General features: G+C 39.9%; 1 protein-coding gene across 1 annotated transcript; it reads right to left on the bottom strand.

Annotated features, from left to right (window-relative positions):
• Window positions 1-1,338: 1,338 nt before the first annotated feature.
• Window positions 1,339-17,775, bottom strand: GLRX3 (glutaredoxin 3; the record flags this gene model as incomplete). The annotated part of the gene is made up of 10 exons (XM_009875978.1): window positions 1,339-1,611; window positions 3,035-3,127; window positions 3,220-3,259; window positions 4,429-4,481; window positions 6,172-6,229; window positions 7,188-7,249; window positions 7,347-7,519; window positions 14,045-14,246; window positions 14,861-14,935; window positions 17,667-17,775. Coding segments are annotated over 10 exons (916 nt in total), but the record flags the coding sequence as incomplete, so codon positions are not given.
• Window positions 17,776-20,143: the final 2,368 nt, after the last annotated feature.

Here is a 20,143-nt window from a genome sequence, read left to right as displayed (position 1 = left end):
ATTCCCTGTTATTCTGCTGCATTTCTAGAAATATATTAGCAGGACTCTATAAACCTCAAGTAGATAAAATTCTATCACAGTGAATTCTGAAGGTAAACTATTGAAGAGGAAATAACATTTTGCTTTTAGTCTTGTTTTAATTAAAAGTCTAACTCCTAATTTGACCACAGGGATGTTACTTTTTGCTGTAATTTTTATTATTTTTTTTTAATATGAAGAAGGTTATGACTACTACTGAAAACTGCCCGGATGCATTTGCAATTCACTTTGTGAGATGAATTAAGGCTGTTTTCATGAGAGGGACAAGATGCTTTTACAGCAATGAAAATTGGGTTTAAAGTTCTAACATACACTGTTTTATAGGAATTACTCAAATTACTCCTAGAAAATTAAATACTTGGACTGAATTAAATATCAATCACTAAAATTCTGTAACACGTGTAAGCACCTTTTCTCATCTTTGGTGTGCAGAGCCAATACGCTCCACACAGTTCAAACCCAGTATTCCACGGCCAGAGATCAGCAGCGGCTCATGGAGAGTGGTCACACAGAGCAATTTCAGAACTATTTCAGCATTTACCAACAAAAGCACCTTCCAAAGGAAAAACACCTCATTAGTCTCAGATGCTCAGAAGTCCCAAAAGCAACAAATGATTTTTTTGGAGAAATACGCTGCTGCACTTTGTGCTGTAGCCCGTTTGCGGGCCGGCAATCATTTGGGCCCATTATGTTTCAGAGCATTACGGGTATTGAAAGAAGGATTAAAAAATGCCATATATATAAATGCTCTGACTACAGAAGTGAAGGATTCATGTACTCAGTGATTTGAAATGCCACAGAGTCAGAGGCCAGAAAGTAAACTTTTTCATCTCGCTGAAGGAGCCCTAACAAGACACCAAAAGGACTGGCCTAATGGCTGTGATTATTGGCTCATTTTCTGGGTAATTTAAAATATGTCCAAAAAGCTACGTTAAAACAGCTTGAACATCTGAAAAATAACAATTACTGTGCCTACTTTGATAACGAAGATGCATAGTTTACAGCTGAAGCTCATTAATAACTTCCTAGCGGTGCACTGCATCCAGGTTTCAATAGTTTGGGGTTGTTTTTTTTCCACTCGCTAGACATGAAAACAATTATTAACAGGGACAGAAAATTACTACATCTCATACCACGGAAGTATACCCATTAATTCTCTTCCTAACGAGAGCTGAACTCATGAAAAAAAAAGATGCGGTTCAGTCCTATATCGTACTGCAGCGGAGAGTGGTGCTTGACTCAATTCTTAAACGTCAAGATGCCGGGAACACAGAGCACGACGACAAACCCAGCGTTCCTTAGCATTGTATTTTAATTGAATTTGAAGATCTCAACATTTTTCTATCTTCGGCGGGAACACATTTTCACACGGAGCATGCTCTCGCGCAATACAGAGGGTACACACGCCGTTTTTATTTACTCCTGATCGGTTCCATGGGGCCAAGTTGGATATTGCTCCAACACAACCTACAAGCGAGTAACTGTTCCAAGTATTTCGCTTCCCATGGATGTCCTTTTCCATCAATTTTCTCCCTTCAGAATAGGCAGCAACTCGCCGCTTTCCTTCAGCTCCTGTAAAGAAAGATGCACAGCAATTACCCTCTGTGAACATTCGGTGATGGTGCCAACAAGATTTCAGTGAGGATGGTTTGGGGAGAAGGGAATCAATTCCCCGGCAGTTCAGGGGCTGCACTGCTGAGGAACCCACTAGAGGTCCCTCTTGACCCACAGACTGAAGTTCACAACGCTGTGAACCATTTAGTAAAGGACCAAATTTACTTGGTGGAAAGATTTACCTGCAAAAGAACTGGCCGTTATCAGCTTTACCAGGTAAATGCCCTGGTGTATCTCCTCCAGGATGTAACCCAAGATATATTTTAAGCGTACACAAAATGTGACAACATTCAAAATTCCCCCCACAAACTGAAACGATGTCGATAGATTTGTTACTATCACACATTAAAACAAACAAGGCAGTAAGAGATTTCCAAGAGCTCTACGTAAGAGGTGCTCACCCATATTTTGATGATTTTACATTTTTAAACTTAAAGAGCTAGATGACACCAGGAAGGAGTTTTAAAATAACATGTTTTCAGCACATGTTCCTTTCCCACATCTCTGGAGAAACAACAGTCTCAATTTTATGGCGTACTACTCCAGATTACAGAACGCCTTTTAAAATCCTGACAACATTCATCTACCCGTCAAGTCAGTCAGTGTGAAGGGAAAGGAGCCCAACAATGCAAAGAGACAAAATTACATTTAAATAGCAGCGAGAGAAGTATTTTGCAGCATCTCCGCAATGCCCAAGACTCTACTTACTGATCACCGAAATAACCCACACACTTGTTAAATAAAATTAATCCATATAATTTAAGTAAGACCAGTATTTTTAGAACTAAATGAGATTTATTGATTGTATCTTCCCAGGAGTTACCACGTCTGAGGAATTGGCTATAAAACATTCAGACAAGAATGGGCTCAAGAGTATTTGGGGTTTAGAACACTGTGCCTGCTCTGTTAGAAAAACCAAAAACCACAGTAAGAGATGCACATCTATTTCTGTTGCTTCAGGGTCTGTTCAAACAACTGCAATAAACCTTACTTCCTTCCAGGAATGGGACTGTTTGCTAGGAAAAATAAAAAAGTCTCGCCCACCTTATCTGAGAAAAGCAATGTCAGAAGTAAAACCAGGAAAGAGAAACCCGTAAAAAACTGCACCCACAGGGTTAAAAGAGGTCTTTACAGGAACAGTAACTGGCTGCTGTCAAGAAAATACATTTTGCTGCTAAATCTTGGCAGATGAGAACGCTGGAGATTTAAAGCTCCTTCCCACTGTGTGTGGAGCTAACAAAGTCCCAGTAAAGCACCCAAGTGATCTTGGTTGCAAGATCTAAGGCCACGACACAGAAATTCTCGTGTGTTACAGGCAGACACCATTTCTAGCAGTTTGAACAAATGGTTAATTTACATCTCAGGACTCTCCAGTTCCTACCTTAACAATATCCAGTCCTCCCACAAGTTCACCTTTCACATATAACTGCGGATACGTTGGCCAGTTTGAATAGGTTTTTAATCCTTGCCGCACCTAAGGGGGGAAAAAAAAAAAAATCTTAAATTTAAACTTTGACTTTAGTGAAAGAAACAACCAAATCCTCAATGATGGAGAAGCTTAATTACCTCTTCATCTTCCAGTATGTCAAATGTCTCATAATCAATGCTAGAAAGAAAAGAAAAAAAAGAAATAAAGTCATCTACTGTGGAGTTTTGCAGTGTAAGACTCTCAAAAAATCTAAATGGGTACATTTACACGCTAGCTTCCCAATCACTCCCAATTAACAGGTAAGAAGAGGAAAAAAAAGTCAATGTCTTATGCACCAAGAACTGTAATTTAAAAAAAAAAAAATCTAGTTTTGTGGGAAACTACTTATAATGCAAAGACAAGAGTAGAGCACTGAAAAAAATTAGTGTAGCTTAAGCTCTAATTGGCCAAAACATGTTCAAAGTAATTGCATTCATTAATAGCTTAGGAAAAAAAAATAAAAAGACAAATAAGAGAGAGACACACAGTTTGGAGGTTTTCATTAAGCAATCAGCCAGCGGCAGCCACTTCATCACCTTCATACACCACTTGTGTAAAACCACAGGAATAAAATGCCTACGGAAACTTGATTTCCGATGGAGTCACGCACGAGTTTTGGCGTGCAGTCCCTAACATTCTGAGAACTGGCACTCTTCAGTAACCACCACGTGTGTAGATTCCTGCAGGTGGACAGGGCCCAAGACAGGGAACAATTTGGTAACTGCTACTTATTTCCAAGCTGTCTATTGATCTGTAGTTACCTGTTATCTCCTAAAGCTCAGCCTAACGCCCAGCAAGCAAGAGAGCTGCTGTGTAACCAGCACTACAAACCACACAGCAGTTTACTCAAAAAGGAATATGATCCTCATCTCCCTCATTACACAGAGAACTGCTTAGAAGAGGGAAACTGAGGCGCGAAAATGTGAGAGGCTCCAAGATGAAAAGCGCAGATCACACGGGTCCCATTTAAGAAGAGCTCCTTATCAGAGGGGACATCCTTCACGTCAACAATCACAGCCAGGAAAAACAAAATTCCCTGCTGCAATAAACTCCTCAATCCAAGTGGGACAGTCGCTACACAGTAGTGCTGAAGCAGTACTGACACACCACCACTGACTTGGTAGCAAATGAGCGTAGCAGTGATTTACATTACGGGCTTTCACGTAAAGATACTTGAAAATATGCTTAAAGAAAACTACCTTTGGGCAGGTATTCCACTAATATGTTCCAAATTCTTTCTTTATAAAATGTAGTTTTTAAAACAGAACTGGCTCTCCAAATGCAATGCAGAAAACTCACTTACATACCCAGTACTATTTAGGATTTCTATAATTTGCTTGCTGAATCCACATTTTGCCACCTAGGGTGAAAAACATGTATGTTAAGACATATACCTGCTATATTTAATCACAAAATTCCAAGTCCTCCAGCCACACTAAAGCTATTACCCATTTATTGCTAGAGACGACCTTGCTGGATGAGTAATACTGCTAAATCCCTTCTTCATTCTTCTTTATACTCTTTGAGCTTTAAACACTACCGAATGTCTCTTTATACACCCTGCTCAAGTACGTTAAAACACTGAGTATATTAAATGCTTTCCTGAGCTGTGGTGCGAAATGACAGAAGGTAAATCTGTTTTCCAGGTTTGGCGATACTGCCTTGAAAACGACTCGGACTAGATTTCTGAACGTTCAAAAGCCAAAGCTACCGGTATGACAGCTATGAGTGAACGGGATATGAATTTGTAAGACAGATGTGTTTTATTCCGAGAGATACTCCACCCTTTACTTACCATTCCAGACAGAGTAACCACCACGGTCAACTGATAAATAGGTGGCACATACAGCAATCCCCAACTGAAATTTTCAATTATTATTGAAAATGTCTCCTGCAAACCCTTTATCTTGGCCATACAAGGGCACAGAACACCCCTCATTTTTAAGACAGTGGTTATTTAATCCAGACTATCCCTTCCTATTGGTCATTTCGCTCCACCAGTAACTCAGGCAAAAATCAAAACACGTTAAAGCAACCTAACCTGCCCAAACTCCTGCTTTCTGAAGGCAGGACACAGGTTTGAGAGGAGAATGAAGTGCATCTGCTTAGAAGACCTCAGCCCAAGGAGCTCATCACAAGCCCCAGGCTTCCAGCAGCCACAAAACGACACTCTTACAAGTATCTGCTGTAAATACACCGCCAAGGCTCAGGAAACAAATGAAGAATTAAATGGGAACATAAACAAGCACTCAGTCCCCTGTCTCCGTATCCCTTTTAAAAATACCACATAAATGACTCTGAGCATGCAACCACTACGTACAACCACTGCTCAAGGTAATTTTAACAGGAAGCGGTGCTCAAAAGGGAATCACTTATCCCCTGGTTACTTTGAGTATGCAACAGGCTGACCTTCTGGTTTACAGAAATTTGTTATTTTAACCCTTACTTCCAGCAGTTGTCTGGCTTTACTCCAGTGAGCAAGATAATTACGTGCAGCTTCAAGACTCCAAGCACATGAGAGTGGATCACTTACGCTGTGTGGCATTAGCCTTGGGAACACCTAACAGCTTCTTTGAAATCATAATAAAGTCAGGGAAACTAAAAAGGATAGGAGCCCCAATCCAATGAGGTTAACAGGGAGAAATTTCAAGAAATACGCACCCAGAGAGGGAGCTTTGGGCAACGCTTGAAGTGTACACCTCAAACATCCAAAGAAAATCCATGGTCTGTAAAGGTAATCAATAACTGGGAGCAAAACAGAAGACACATAGTTCTTGCAGTTTTTCCTGAACTGCAGATCAGCTGACAGATGTCACTGCAGGGCATCAAATTCCCCGATTTCACTGTAACACAGCTATCAGCATCGTAGCAATACGTAGCCTTCAGGTAAAAAAGGGACTGTTCTCCCAAGGCTTATAGAAGTATCAAATAAAAAGAAAAATAACTTTCCCAGAACCATTGATTTTCATTAAGCAAGGAAAAAAATTATGATTGTCACTGTTTGGGGGAAAAAAAAAAAGTTTTATATATTCTGCAACACTTAATCTTACCTGTTTACTTCCCTTCATAAAAAGCATCACAGGAGCTTTGTTTATCAAGATTTTAAGCCTGCAGAAGGCGTAAGACAGACAGATATAAAATAAGTCAGTTATTACCCCAAAAAGCATACTTTAAAAGTGTAAAATACACTTTATCACCATATCAAAATGCATTAAATTGTTTCTCTGCTGTGCTGAGAGGGCAAAAGAACCAAACTGGTAACATCTGGAGCATTGTAAAACTTGGTCTTACCACCCTCAGGCAGCAAGAGCGAACGTGTGCTCATTTTTGCCTCCAAAGGCCAGGCCACCTCCTCGGCCAGCCAGCCCCGCTCTGCAGGGCTGAACCAACACTAGTCACAGCAAAACCAGGGAGGGGGGGAACAAAAGAGTGTGCACCACATCTACTGGCAACTTCCCAAACAGAACGACTCATCAGATGTCTGGAGATTTCGAACCGAATCTTCAAATGTGAGGGTTAAAGGAGGATAAATTCGTTTCCAGACACTGCATCCACTTCAGGAAGCACATGCTTCCGACTGCGGCAGCGTATGTTCGTGTTGCCATGGTGAAAGAAAAGAAGAGCTGAAGGAAATGAGTAATCAAGAAAAGCGTGGAGACGAGCCTAGATATTTTCTGCGGTGACATCAGCGTTACGAAGTCTATGCCAAATGAAGCTCAGAAAAAGCTACCCGTGTTTAAAAGATTATTTTCCCAACTAGCCTTAAAGAATCAATTCTTAAGAGAGGGACAAGAAGGATTCTACAGGCTATGATTAAAACAACAAACTACCAACATGTTAAGTAGAGCCTATTGGAACAGCGTAGCTAAATACATACGTAACAGTACAGCTTTAGATTAAGTGATGCTTAAATGGAACATACGCCAGGAGTTCTGTAATTTAAGAAACTCTTGATGCGCTTCTGACAAAGTCAGAGAACAGGAATTTACGTGGTGGGTTGCCCCTATGTAAACAAACATACAGGAAACTTCAAAAACAGCCTTACAATGACATAATACAATCACACCTGTCCTCCAACTTCTGCGCCTTCGGACAGACTGTGTCCAATTCTCCAGATGCCTCAAGTTCCTAGGGAGAATGAGGAGAAGAAAAATGAGGTGTAAAAAAGCAAGGACAACATGCTTCTGACCACTAACATGATTTAAGAATTTCTCCGTTTCCTAACCTTGACGATATCAAGTCCACCTATAAGGTCTCCAGCCACATACAACTGTGGGTAAGTTGGCCAATTAGAATATGTTTTCAGCCCCTGACGAACTTCTTCATCAGAAAAAATATCAAAACTGCTAAATGAAATACCATGTTTGTTCAGTATCTCCACCATCTGTTTGCTGAAACCTGCAAACACAAAAAGAGGAATTACAAATCATTTTATACTAAGCGTTCCCACCTCTGCACTAAACCTTATTCATCTAAAAAAAGGCAATTCTTAGAGACAGCAGGTTCAAAATAGCTCTACTGTGTTATTCTTTGCTCTATCAATATCCTCAAATATTATAAAGGGGGAAAACCCCATTTTTTTCTAGGGATTACAAAACCAAAGCACACGGACAGCTTGGTAAGCCTCTCTGTTCTGACAGCTAACAGTAAGTGACTTTCATACAAGTGTCTCTTGTTTCAACACACAAAGCAAAGTTAAATAAATGCATTCCCTTAGTCTGGCTTTTCCAGTTCTTTCATGAGCCTTCACAAAAAAAAAAACAACTAAAAAAAACCAAACACCACCACCAAAAAAAAACCCAAAAAAAAAAAAAAAACCCACAAAACCAACTTCAGAATGACCTTAACAGCACCATCAGCGCCTTTCCTTTCACTGCTCTAAGTGCACAGCACTTTCTCCACCCCGACATTTCTTCCTCCAGCTCCTTCTCCTGTAGCAAACATGGAGGAAGGTGACACACCAAGTGGGAACCAGGATTAAACCCACCGTGTGTTGCCAGTTTTACTTAGAAACTTGGGTTCTCTGATGTTTTTTACTACTTTAGCTGTAATAGCGTATCTTTTCCTACTCCCTTCCTACATTTCCTAGGGTAAGGGGCAGATTCCTTTTTGTATTTTTTTAAAAAAGTTCTTTATGTTCACGAGTATTTAATCCTATTTTACTACCCCTATGATTACTTTCACATCATGTTTTGTTTTCCTTTGTGCCAGACCTTCATGAAGTCTTGCTTTGACAACACTCTCTCAGAAGAGCAGTAAGCACTGAATATTACAACACAATAAATTTATAAAATTTGGATGTTAATGTGGCCAATCTGAGAAGAAAAGCTTCTCCCTTTGTAACCAACTATCTTTTTCCTAAGAAAATCGGCACGTTATTTCTCAAAGTTGCGTGGATGAAAATTTGCAGCCTGTACTCACCTAAATCTTCCTACACTCCAGGGAAACCTACACAGAATTTCACTTTCAAAAAATTCTCCTCCTGCTCTACCTTAAATTCACCATCCTCACTGAAGTGCAACATTAAACATTTAAGAACCAATTTATCTTTAAAAAAAAAATAAATCAAAACTAGGCTAATCAAGAAAAAAAGGCTAAGTACAGTGATTCCAGAAAAATTCTGGAATTTTGATTCATTTCTAACATGTGGCCTTTATCTTAAAAGTATTTCAACACCTGCCTTGTTGCGTGCATGTGCATCCCTTCTAAGGAAGTAGAAGCCTCCTACATGGCGCTGCGATTCGGTTTGCGAAAAAGATCCATGAAAATTTGTCCATAAATCAATGTGATAATAATGTGTGTGTTACATCTTTGCCAACTCATTGGTTTGGATTCAATCGCCCTCACAATCCTCTCAACTGCCTCAAAGAATTCCTACAAATGCTGTGCAGACAAATGAAAACCTCTATACAAATAAAAAAAAAGAGACAATGCTTAAAGGCTTTAATAAAGAAGTAAAAAAAAAAAAGATAAAGCAGCTTTAAATGGGAAAAAGAATCAAAGTGCCATAGAAGAATAACCTTTGATTTCAGCTCACAAGACCACCTATTAGTTTTTGAAATATGGATTTTTACTACAGCCTCCTGCAGTTTTCATGATCCGCAATTTATTGAGATATGAAGCAGCAGTATTTATACATGTGGCATCCAAGTTGCTTTTCTCTCTACAACTGAAGTGTTAAGTTCATGTACAGCCTGAAGTAAAACACCGATTCTGAGATTTTTCATACATCTGGGAGTTCATTAGTAAACAGCTAAAGGCTGATTGCTGATGGTTATTCCATTGCCAATATATTAACTCATTTCTGCTGTAAGGAACTGGGGGGAAAATAAGAAGAGAAAAGAAAACCCACACCTTTATTTTAGCTCTAGGCAATTACTTGCAAACTAGAAAGATTGATTGGTTGTGTTTCATTTTGAAGGGTTATGGCAGCAGTCTGGAAGTGTGATGCTTAGGGATAAAGTGCCACAACACCTTTACTTCCATAACAAAAGATTTGAGTGGGATTTCTGAAGAAATGCTGTACGTGTATTACAAGGAATAATTAAACTGCTAACAAAATGTTTAAAGGCATCATCTAGACAATCACAGATGCCACTTCAGATTCTACATCAATAAAACCCCCTAAATAAATTACAGTACTGATGAAACAAACAAATAAATACTTCTACAGCCCAAATGAACCCACTGAAACAACACAACAGGCACAGCAACAGAGAACACACAGCTGAGGGGAAAAACTCTACATTGCATTGAGCTGGCTTTGCCAAGGAAGAAATTATGAACTACAAGACACTGCTGGCTGGGGTTCCCTCTACCTGCCACCTGCACTAAGGACTTGAGCACAAATCTACGCTTTGTATTAGGACAGATAACATTCCAAAATACCTTCATCTTTAAACAAGGCTGGCTCCTTTTATTTAGTTCAATTTCTATTGTTCCTACCACTGTTATAACAGTTCCATATCATCTTTGACAAAACAGTAAATTATCTGCACCTTGAAAAAGACTTTTTCGCTTCTAGGAAGTTTAATGGACGCAACTACTGCCAGAAACTCTCCCGGCAGTCTAAAGCAGGCAAGCATTTAACTGCAAAATTAAGAGCTGTAAGTTCATAAGACTTCATGCATTGCACTATATTTTAATACTTCTTCCAATTTTAACACATACCTCTATTTAGGGAAGTACCTCTTGCACACTTTCCATGGGCTACCAAAGATCAACTCCAAGAACTCAAAGCTTGAAGAGAGAACTACTTTATAATATCAAGGCAGGCAAGTGAACCTGCGTTGTACTCTTAAGTCACTTCCCACGCTTAATCTACAATGAATTACCTAACCCTAACTTTGTCTTTTTTGGTTTGTGTTTTTTGTTAGGTTGTTGCTGTTTGGTTTGCTGGCGTTTTGTTTATTGTAAACAGCCTCACAACCCTCTCCCATCAAAAATTACAAAGGTGTGAGAATATATATTACTTATATTGTAACAATATTATAACAATACATTACAATATTGTCAAATATGTTGTAACAAATATTGTAACAATATACAAATACGGATTTATCTTTACACAAATAGTTGGAACTCCACCATCTCTGCCCATGAACAAACTGCCAGAAACCCAAGCTAGAAGACAAGAGCACAATGAACTTGAAAGTTCTGAAATCTGGTGTTACCTCCGAAACCGCTTCTAGGGAAGTGATCCTGTAACCTACTGAAATTAAATAACAGCCTTGGAATTAGAAAGGAAAAAAAGAGAAAAACAGTGTGCAGGTATCACCGCAGAAGCCCAACAGAGCATGGAAAGCCTCCGTACGTATACAAAATCTTGCACGTCCCCTCATATTTCTGTAACCCTTTCGCAGCAGCATCTGAAAAAGGAGACTGCAAAACAGCAGGTAAATATTTTAAGAGCAGCCAAAAGCGCACCTCGGTGGGGAGGGCAAAGGCAGTAAAAGCTGCACACAAGCCGTAAGCAGTTGCTTCATCAGCCTGAAGCAGCCTGGACAGAGCTGCAAGACCCCTCTCAGGCTGCCAGGGCAGGGTCACCCTCTGCAGCAACAGCCCTGTCCCGCACCCATCGGACATGCTGGAACCTCTGCTTCTCTTTCAACTAGTTTCATGCTTTCTACATCTCAAGAAAAGGGCAGCACACACGCTGCTGAACTCCCTCCAATTAACAGCACTTGGACGACGGGCTTGCCTCCTTTCCTGGCCAACACACACGGTCCTGATCCACAGCTTCTCCTCCTTTCATTCACCCCAGACCAGCCCACCCAGCAGCTCTGCCACCAGGACCCCTCTGCTCAGCTCCCTCGCTCGTCAAGCCCTGGGCCCGTCCTAAAACCACCTGAAATTAATGGAAAGACTCTCATTTACTCTATAGGCCAATTCCTCAATTACAATAACTAGAAACGTATAGAATGACATAAATTGCTTTCCTGTCAGGGACTGCCTTCACAGATGTAACACAGAACAGCAGAGGCAAATCGCATCTCACAAATCTGCATTCTCCTCACCTCACCAAATCAATGCGGTCCAGAGCGCTACCCTGCCCCGGCCCTCCTTTAGCAACAATCTGAATCCTTCCAGATTAAGATAAATGGACAGAACATGTAAAATCAGTTTCTTACAGGTCCTTTTATCCTATTTATAGGATTTCTACCTGAAGGGAACCTACAGGAAAACTGGGGAGGGACTTTTTGTAAAAGTGTCCAGCAATAGGACAAGGGGAAATGGATTTAAATTGAAGGAGAAGAGGTTTAGACTGGATCTTGGGAAGAAATTCTTTGGTCTGCGGGTGGCCAGACTCTGGACTAGATTGCCCAGAGAGGCTGTGGCTGCCCCCTCCCTGGAGATGTCCAAGGCCAGGTTGGATGAGCCTGGAGCAACCTGGGCTGGTCAAGGGCATCCCTGCTCATGGCAGGGGGTTGGATTAGATGATCTCTAAGGTTCCTTCCACCCTAAGATTCTATTTCATCCATTTTCCTTTACATGGTTCTCAGTTTCTTCTGGAAGCTTCCTGGACACACTCCAACAGAAAACACAAGCAGCAGCTACATGGGGATGTCAGTGCTTGAAACCATTAACCGGATTTAGTATTTAAAGCCATGGCAAGATCTTCCACAGCTGGAAGATCAGCAATGCACACACACCACAAGGTTATTTGGTAATTATATAACATCAATAAATCACCACACCGCACCAACAGTTTGCACCAAGGACTCACGAGCTCCTGAGCACACACGAGACGAGCTGCTCAGCCCTTATCAGCAGAGGGGCAAAAAGAATAATTTCACAAGCCCTCATTTCCTTCTCGAAGTGTTTTAAACACATTCGGTTCACAGGCATCTCTCCCGCGGTTCAGAAATATTTAGGAGGAACCTTTCAAGCCTGCACACACTACTGCGATTCATGCACAGATGGACAAAGCAGGTATTTTATTATTTGTTTTCAGACAAATAACTGAGGTTTCTGCATGTCAATTTAACTTTTTGAGCAGTTACCTCTTTATTGGTTCCATAAGTATATGCCACAGGCTGCTCTTCAGAAACTTGGCTAGAAGGAACTAGTTACAGCTAATTCTTATTCTCCTGTTAGGTTTGACAATTCCTTCATCTTTCTGACCCAGCAATGGAGTCAGTATCGTCTGGCCCACAGGATCATTTTTACTCAGCAAAGGAATCTCATCTTAAGTCATTTCTGTGTCAGCTACTTACTGCAGAAAAGTAACTGTAGGAGTTGTAACATTTGATCTCTACGCCAATTTGAGGACAGAAAGGTGGTAAAAAGTCAGTGCAACTTTCTTCCACGTTGCCTTTTCCTCCCCTCAGTTTGAGAGTTTTATAATTATATCTTATTGCCACCTTGTCCAAGGAATGGGTGTTTTTCCACACTGTATTTTGCTCCTTGTTTTTTTCAAAAAAGGACACAGGCCTCAAGGAACTGATGCGTATGAAAACAACAGCACAGAAATTAGCAGCTAAACAGCCCCATGTGTTGCCTCATCTAGTTGAGAGGCGTCCCTGCTCATGACAGGGAGAATGGATTAAATGATCTCTAAAGTCCCTTCCAGCCTAGGCCATTCTATAATCATAGAATCATCTTCTTTTAAGATATCGGTAGAAGAAGACTTCTGAAAGCAGACTGACAACTGAAGATAAAACTCAAAAAAAGGCAGATAAGTGCTACACTGGAACAAGGAGGGAGCCATAACCAACCAAGAGCTGCCAAGAGTGCTGCCTGGCCAAACAAGCCCCATCCTGCACCAGTCACTGTGTTCCTCCTGCAGCTCACCCCAGGAGGCCCAACAAAACCAGCTCAGTGATGCAGCTTCTGGAGACCCCACGAGCAGAAGGATGGCAGCTTCACAGCACTAAAAATATGACTTTTTAACATTCGTTCACATACTTCCCACGTAGATCAGCCCTTTGAGTGAGTTACTCCAAACAGTAAGCAAGCATTAGGAGAACTGAACTTGAGGAAAGGTTCATCCACTGTACCACAAACACTGCTGCTTTTTGAATTCTACCAGCTGGGCTAGTTTTGTTCTCCAAAGGGCAACAGCCACCCCAGACGATTGTAAATTCTTGTTATTGCTCGACTTGAAACATTGTTCTCAGAGTATTTTACAGCTTCAACTTGTGTAACTTGACGCAGTCATGAATAAGCACTGGAAAAGCATCCTAGTTCAGGGACAGCATTGCACATCCTGTATCGCTTAGAAAGCCCCAACCTTTGCCACCCCATTTCCAAAATTTAACTAAGAGAACAGCAATACTCGAGCTGCACATCAGCAATACAAAAATACTATTAATATCTCTGGCTGTACAATACATTGTTGGGATGTATCTCCCAAAAAACGAGTAAATCTACCAAGCACCTCAAAGCACACGCTGTCACACTGAAACATCAGCAAACCCTCACCACAGCGAGGTTCTTTCGGAGACCCCTTCATGAAGAGCATGCAAGGGGCAGCGTTGATGAGCTTCTTCAGACGCACGTTGAGATCTTCTTTCACGCCGTCGTTGGAGCCGGCAGAGACAGAACTGCTGGCCGCGTGGCGCTGCACCTTTTTGGTCAGCTCGGGGGCATGTGCACCATCTAATCTGTCAACTTTCTGAGAATTCTAAGGAAATCAAGACACGGGTTCATGTTAAAGGATCAAATTCAGAATTTGTACCATAGTAAAAACAGCAAAACCACCAGATAAAGTAGAGCTCTTCAGATGCAGGGTGGATTAGTGCACTGATCTTCTAGCCAGCCTTTAGTTCCAAAATTCATATCGTTCTGTTGGCTGGGTACTGTTAATGTTAGAAAATCTGCTATTAGAAGAATTTATTACAGAAAATATTTTGACTTTTATTATCACAGGCAAATGGAACCAGATTTGTCATTTCTACCAGAAGGTTATTCACTTAAGTTTTTTCCATGTTGTAAAACTATACCCAGACAAGGAAACATCCCTGAAACTTTTTTTATGCGATGCAAGGTACAATAGCTAAAATAAAGAGATAGTAACCCCAAAGCAACTAAGGAATCTCTGAAATATTCCATCTAAAGTTTAAGAACCATTTCTATCTACTTTTTTAGGTTCCACTGGCTAGATCTAAACCAGATACATTACTGTTTCTCCACTGAGAAAGTTCTTGAGGTTCTGCTCTTCTAGTAGTAGTATTAAAAAGGTATACATATTCAGAGTCCCCATGGAATCCATTTTCTCTTAAATCCATTTTCTCTTACTTTAAAAAATAAGAACGTTGGTACAGAACTAATTCCATATTTTTCGGATACTTCAGGCAGAGCTTCAGCTTCCAGCTAAAAAAACAAAGAAAAACAAAACACAAAAATATTATTTTCATAATCTTCTTTAAAGTTTGACTGTGGACATCAATCCTGTCTAGAATGTTCTTCTAGGAATTTTATACATTTAAAAAGGATTTGATGCTGAAGTTTGTGACACATTTGCATTTAAATGAGACTCACTGGGCTGGCGTGTCATCCACTGAGCCTACACAGTGTCAAAACAGGTTCAGAGGTTTTTATTTTGTTGCACATTTCAAAAGATGCCCAGAGGCTGCGAATAAAATTTTTGGTGCACTAGTGACCTAGTAAATTTTCAATCATATGCAGCTACTACTATATTGAAATCCATAAATCACTGACCCCAGTTATGTCATGATTACAGTGCTTATTTTCTGCCCACAGCAATTCTTGCTGTTTGCTCTATTGACTAATTTCAAGGGGCAGTACATCAGGACTGACATTTGCACCCTTCTGCAAATTATGAAGAAAAAAAAAAAAAAGTGTTTCTTCAGCAAGCTATCGATGTGTACTAAATTTTATTTTTAACTCCTGCAAGGCTAGTGTGTAGAGTGGCAAGCTCGTTGAGATTATTAGCTCTAATTTTATTCAGCAAACACATACATTGAAATTATATAATGCAGTAATTTGCCAAAAAATACACACATCTTCAAGTCAAATCTGTGATTTTCTGTGCACTGGCTAAAAGCTTACTTGAGTAAGAGGAGATGTAGTACTGGGTTAAGACACTAGCTCTGTAACAGCCACACAGTTAACGGTTGAAAAAGTGGAAACAGATCTAAATCCCTTCAAACAAACCTGTAACACTGTAACTGCAGAAGAAAAAGCCTTTGAAGTTCTTATTTGACAAACCGCACAGCAACAGCTCATGAACAAGCATCAAGAACTACTTAACAGCCCGCTCCTGCCTGCCTCTGTCCGTCCTTACGCACTTCAGAAACTCCTGTGATTGTCCTCACTGTCAGCTGAAATGCAGCAAAGCTCGGCATATTTGAGCATTACAGCCCGGTTTGATTTGCTCCAGCTAGAGGTGCTCTTAACAAACTCACTAAATACAGAAGCAACCCAGCAGAATAAGTCAGTCCAAGCTGCACCTCTCTTTCTGTAAATCAATGCCCCAACAGGATCAACTGAGAAACTAAGGCTATAAATTGAAAACTGTAATTAGATTCCAACTGTCTATTCTTCTTTAAGTGACAAATTATTAAATTACTTCTACCTATAATATTAATTTTATTTTCCAGTGAAATTTCCTACTTACGTGTATTACTTACGTTCTATTCTGGTGAGGTTTGCACATATAGATCAGATTTCATATTTCAGTAACTTGTCTTATTGGTACAACTTTCCAGAAAAATTGTTTTAACTGTTTCTAGATATAGACATACTTTCTTTTTAGTCAAGCTAATGATCTTAAAGGTAGGCTACACAACAACCAGAATGAGAAACAACTGAAGAGGTTCTTGTCAATTAAAAGGCAAACTGGCTATTCTGGAATACAGACCAAAATCCCCCAAAGAACTGCCAAAAATCAAATACATTCCCCACGAGAAGCCTCTCCCCAAAAAACATACTAAGAAAATTCACCCAAGCCTCAGGAGTTTATTTTCTCTAAACAAGTAATATTGGGGAGTGCAGGATGGAGGGAGGAGGTGCCTTTATCTTAGTCTTGCACATCTGATCATTTGAGACCTTCATTATTACAGCTGAATAATAGCTATAAATAACACATTAATATGAATAATAGGCAACAGAACTTTCAAACTTTCTTAGGTCTACTAAAAGCTATAGCAACTCTATATAAATTTAAACAGTGAATTTCCAAAATGTTGAAAATTAGTGGTTTGAGGCTTTAATAAAATGCTAACTGAGAAATAAATAGAAAAAAAACCCAGAACACTCACAAAAAATCTAAAGGCTGTAAGAACTCAAATCAAGATATTCACACACAGCTGGCTGCTCCCTCACTCCCTGCCCTCATAATCACAGAACTGTCTCATTAACAAAGTTGTTTTAAAACAAATGGCATGTTGATGAGGCGCTTTCATTTTTCCTCCCCACACTTGTTCTCTCACTAGGATGTGCAGACAATCTCAAAAAAAAGGAGCATCTCGTTCATGTTTATACCATCCAGTACCACACAACTGTCAGCTTAGAGCGAGGACACTGCACAGACTTAAATTTACCTCCCTTTAAACTTCATGTAGGTTTCTGTTCATCTTTAGTACGAGACCGAAAATCTCTATGAATTCCAAGCTCTATTTAGCTAACCAACAATGTCACGGGAGCAAACGAGATCCGCAGAACACCTGAGCAGTGCTGTCAAATTAGTCAAACCTGTGGCTAAAAGTCAGGCTTTAAAAATAGGGTTATCTCCAGAACTGAAGGACTTGAACATTGCGGGCACAGAGAAATTTAAAAGCTTATTTGTTAGGCAGAACAGATAGTGAAAAGAAATGCCAATAGGCTGATATTTTTCTCTTTTTTTCTTTCTTCAGACAGCACAATAACACAAAGGTCTTACTTAAGCTTGCAATATCAAGTTTGGAAAGATGAACCCAGCGCTCGCATCCCACAGATTTTTGACACATTTCTTCTGTACGTTCAATAAAGGTGAAGGCGTAAATGAACTTCAAAACCAGCTTTACCTGTACTTTGCAATGCTTTACTCTTACTTTGTAATAACGGTTCTCCTGTTTAAAACACACTTGACAGCCTGACTTACCTTCACAAACGTAACCTGTGCGTGTTCCTTTGCCAGAGCTGCCATAACGTCGTTCATTTGAGTGCACTGAGGAGCCCATGGTGCCCAGAAGTGGACAACTACAAGGGACCTATTAAAAAAAAGGGAACAGCAGCATTTATTTTTTAAAAAGAATCATGCAGTATGAAAGTCTGACATGCCATGGCAAAAACATTCCACAAATTCACAACAAAACTAACAAAAATAAACAAAAAAGTCACAACATGGTGCCATTACTACCTCCTTAATACTTATCCAGGAAGTAAGGTATAACTTTGCAAGTCTACTGCCACTTTCCTAAAAGTAAGAGTATTGTTACACCAAAATGTTATTTTTCTGCTTTTATTAGCTTCAACTGTTTATTCTTCTTCCAGCTTCCAGTCCTCAGATGTTTGGTATTGACGATACACAACATTTAAAGAATCAGAAGCCACACACCTGAACAGAAATCCCGTCAAATCAGGTACCATGAGGTAGTTCTCACAAGCTTAAACAAACATGCTTTGATGGCAGTGACAAGATAATTGATCTTATTTTCAGTTCTGTTCCCCAGGTTTGCTGAAGTCAAAACTACTGGGTAATAGAGGTAAAGAATAAAAGACATATAATGTGCTCCTTTTAATCCACTTGGAGGGATATAAAAATCAAGTCAACCACACCACAGAAGCCATTTAGTGTCTTTTATCGCTAAATAATGGAAGTTCATGACAAATTTTAATAGCTATTTGGGCAGCACGACATTCCTATTGAAACAGTTAACAGCTCTGTCATCTGACCACATACTCCAAGTACGGCACTAAACTCAGACACAGAACTTCAAAATTCATAAACCTGATTTTCCAGTGGAAATCTAGGAAAAAATGATACAAATAAAAAAAAATATACAGGCTAGCCTACTTTTTTCCATCATGCCATCAGTCAGAGCATGGCTCTGCTTCAAAAGCCCATTAAAACTGGCAAGGTTTTAATGGTTTACAGGTTAATAAAAATTTAAATTAATGAACAAGGCAGTTGTACTCTTCTGCAAGTGCCAGCCTTGCAACTTTAGACCCGAGCTCCAGCACAGCTCAAGACAACTTCCCCAGGCCTGTCACCCGCCCAGATTCTTCCAACACTCCTGTACACGAGTCCCCACCAGCAGCAACCCCAAAAGAAATGGTCCCTCTTTAAATTACCACAAGAGCCGTAAGGCTTCTTCGGACTGACTGCGCTGCTCACAACTGACACCAGCATTTAAACCCCAGGAAAAGCTCATTTAAGCAATTTACTCTTTACTGATAAACAGGATTTGATATGGACAAGCAGAGAGGTCTTCCGAACCCGACTCCAGCTGTCAGCTCACACAGACACATTGTAATTAAGAGTTTTGAGCCAATGGGGACAAACACTTCCCGTCACGCTGCAGCCATAAAGTAATGAGGTAATTAGGTAGATGGGGGGAGTCATTTTTATATATAAGAATACCCAGTCATAACAGACAGAAAATTCTAAACTGAAAAAAAGCTTGCAGCAGTTCAATATTTCAGAAGACAGACCAAGTTTTGATGCAGAATAAACAAGAGTTTTCCTCCAGTAATAAAGAATTTTGCTCTAAGATTAGTTTTGCTGTACTTGTTCATCACATCCTTCAGTTAAAACATCAATTTTGAGACCTCCTCTGGTATCATTCTTAATTTATGCACTGTTTACTGACACCATTAAGGGCTCAGAAGTTGTTAAAAGCAGACCACGAATGAAAAATAAATTGCTTTGTCATAAAATTTGATTAAAAGAAGTCTAAACTAATTAGATCCACTACAGCTTTTACAATCACAGAGAATGAAGTTGTCAAGTTGTCACTGCAACTGCACAATGCCCATACATTTAAAAAAAAATTAATTTTTACACATTAGACTACAAGTAGGAGAAGAAAATACTTTCACTGGCTAAAACCAAACAGTTGAATAAAGGTGACCAGAGAACGTTGAGTTGTACACTGGCTACACATCAGGTCAGAGCACTAATAAATAATTGAGGCATCCTCCTTCCAGTAGCTGAGCACAGGAATGAAAACTCTTCCCCTGCTACCAAGGAGCAATTCACGAGAGCTCAGTTGAATTTAGTATGTTTAGTGGGACACATCTGATCACAACAAGCAGAGGAGGAATAACCACCTGGTCATTTCATCCTCATCCCACCACAGCCTGTTCTTTCCTTCCCAACACCCAGTTGCAACGCACTGAATTTTCATCTTCGTGAAGAATATACTTGAATTTGCACCACTGGGTTTTTTTGAGGGGGGTTGATAAATTGCCCTCTTGGTAACTCAGCACTTTAAACTTGAGAAATTGCAAGAGTAATTCAAAACATTAAGAAAAGAAGATAACAGAGTTAGCAAAAACTAAACACATAACTGATCCTAAACAAAGCGTTTCTTACATTCAGCCAAGATACTTCTGAAAACTCTACTAATGTCATAA

The sequence above is a fragment of the Apaloderma vittatum genome, unplaced genomic scaffold (assembly GCF_000703405.1).
Source record: "Apaloderma vittatum isolate BGI_N311 unplaced genomic scaffold, ASM70340v1 scaffold14799, whole genome shotgun sequence".
NCBI classification, from domain to species: Eukaryota; Metazoa; Chordata; class Aves; order Trogoniformes; family Trogonidae; genus Apaloderma; species Apaloderma vittatum.
The sequence above is the reverse complement of the archived record's forward strand: the minus strand, read 5'-3'. Positions and strand labels throughout refer to the sequence as shown.